Source organism: Medicago sativa, chromosome 8 (assembly GCF_051527215.1).
Source record: "Medicago sativa cultivar Bolivia chromosome 8, Bolivia_mono, whole genome shotgun sequence".
Classification (NCBI taxonomy): Eukaryota; Viridiplantae; Streptophyta; class Magnoliopsida; order Fabales; family Fabaceae; genus Medicago; species Medicago sativa.
In genome coordinates this window covers 62,465,298-62,466,979 of record NC_140756.1, presented here as the reverse complement: position 1 = coordinate 62,466,979, position 1,682 = coordinate 62,465,298, and the positions used below count along the sequence as shown (strand labels likewise).

The 1,682-nt window shown below is 37.9% G+C and overlaps 1 protein-coding gene across 1 annotated transcript; it reads right to left on the bottom strand.

Moving 5' to 3' along the window:
• Positions 1 to 233: 233 nt before the first annotated feature.
• On the bottom strand, positions 234 to 1,469 carry LOC146900306 (F-box/kelch-repeat protein At3g23880-like). The gene has a single exon (XM_085736933.1). The coding sequence runs from the start codon at positions 1,467 to 1,469 to the stop codon at positions 234 to 236; it is 1,236 nt and encodes a 411-aa protein (XP_085593059.1).
• Positions 1,470 to 1,682: the final 213 nt, after the last annotated feature.

The window sequence follows — 1,682 nt, the reverse complement described above, 5'->3', positions numbered from 1 at the left end:
ACAAATATATTGAACTGATGCAATTATAACCTAATCTAAACATCAGATAATTATAGTCAGTAGCTAGCTATGACAAGAAAAATAGATTGAAGAAATAGAACATATGTGATAAACCTCAAATTATGACTGAGAAATAGTAGATCTCAAATTCCAATAATGATTGATGAACAAGAATGTTAGAGAATGAATTAACATAAAAACTGAAACAACTAAATCATAAGAGGAACTTATTATTAACAAATCGACTCCAAGCTTTCAAAATAATGCTTGGCAAAAAACCAATACATGTCATTGGTAATTCCGATATTTTCTACTCTATTATCTCTCCGGTTATAGCGAATTAATTGTCCTTTACCAAATGGTCCTTGACGGACGACCAATATCAGTGTATCGCCATTCTCAATAACATGTAATGGCAACAAATTACTATACCCATTACCATTATAGATGTCACCTTCACATTGATAACTAAATTGAAACAATTTCGTCCAAGAATCTTCAACCCCAAATTCCCTCATCTGCCATATAACAAATTCATCTCCCTCGGTAAAATGTGTAAAACAAAGACAGTTCATCAATATGGAAACAATTGGCATAGCATGTGACACTTCATCAAAACTCTGAGGGAGGTGCAGCAACTTGTATGTCTCCGTCCCCAAATGAAGTGAAATAATCAAAAATTGATCTAAATTAAGACTACGAGATTGCCAAGGATTATAACCAGAATGAACTTTACTGGAAACAGCAAACCAATTAAGACTATTACTCAAATAGACACTGCGATTACCAAGGTTAGAATAAGGATCTACAGGAAAACTTTGAATATTTTTCCAAACATTATCTCCGGAAGTGAAAACTCTCACCTCGTTGGGACAGAAAGCCACTACCTTATATTTGTCGCTTAAATCATCGTAACCAAATGCAAATTGGAAACGAAGATTTGATACCATGAATGCATTGAGAAAAGAGCCAAGCTTTTTAGACAATGACGTCGTAGATGGGTTCCAGAAATGGAGAGAGAACTCATGATACTCATCGTTGAAGTGTAACTCTTGGAGCAAGCAAATCAATCCATTGCATGAACCAATGATGACGTGGGATTTGCTAGTATCCACCAATGGGTAGTTGGCAACAGTGATAGACTGATTCTCAAGCAAACGACATACGGTTAACTGATTATTGCGCACGCATGGGTGAAATCTAAATTCAAGTCTCATAATTTGTGGCGGGAGTATTGCGAAGTATGGGTTTTGTGAAGATTTAAGGAGGTGCTTTTTGACGAAGAAGTTATTGGAGATGAGCGAGCACCAGTACTTGCTCACACACTTGAACCGCGATAGTGATTTCACAGTAAGCAACGATAGGACTTCGGCAAGGAGTTCTTCTGGGAGGGTTAATGGCAACGACATGTTGGGTTCACGCATCGGAGCTGTGTGATGTTTGGATAAAGGCGAGTCGGAATTACCCATCGGAGCTGTGTGACGTTAACTATGATGAAGGGATTGCACACGGGGTTGATTGATCTTCCCTATTAACCGAGCCGTACTACCAATTCAATCAAAAGGTAAATTGTACACGGGATTGTTTGATCTTCGCTATTAACCGAGCCGTGACAAGCACGGGTGATTTGTTAGGGTTAGGGTTTAGCTATTTTTAATACTTGCATGCAAACGAACCTAACA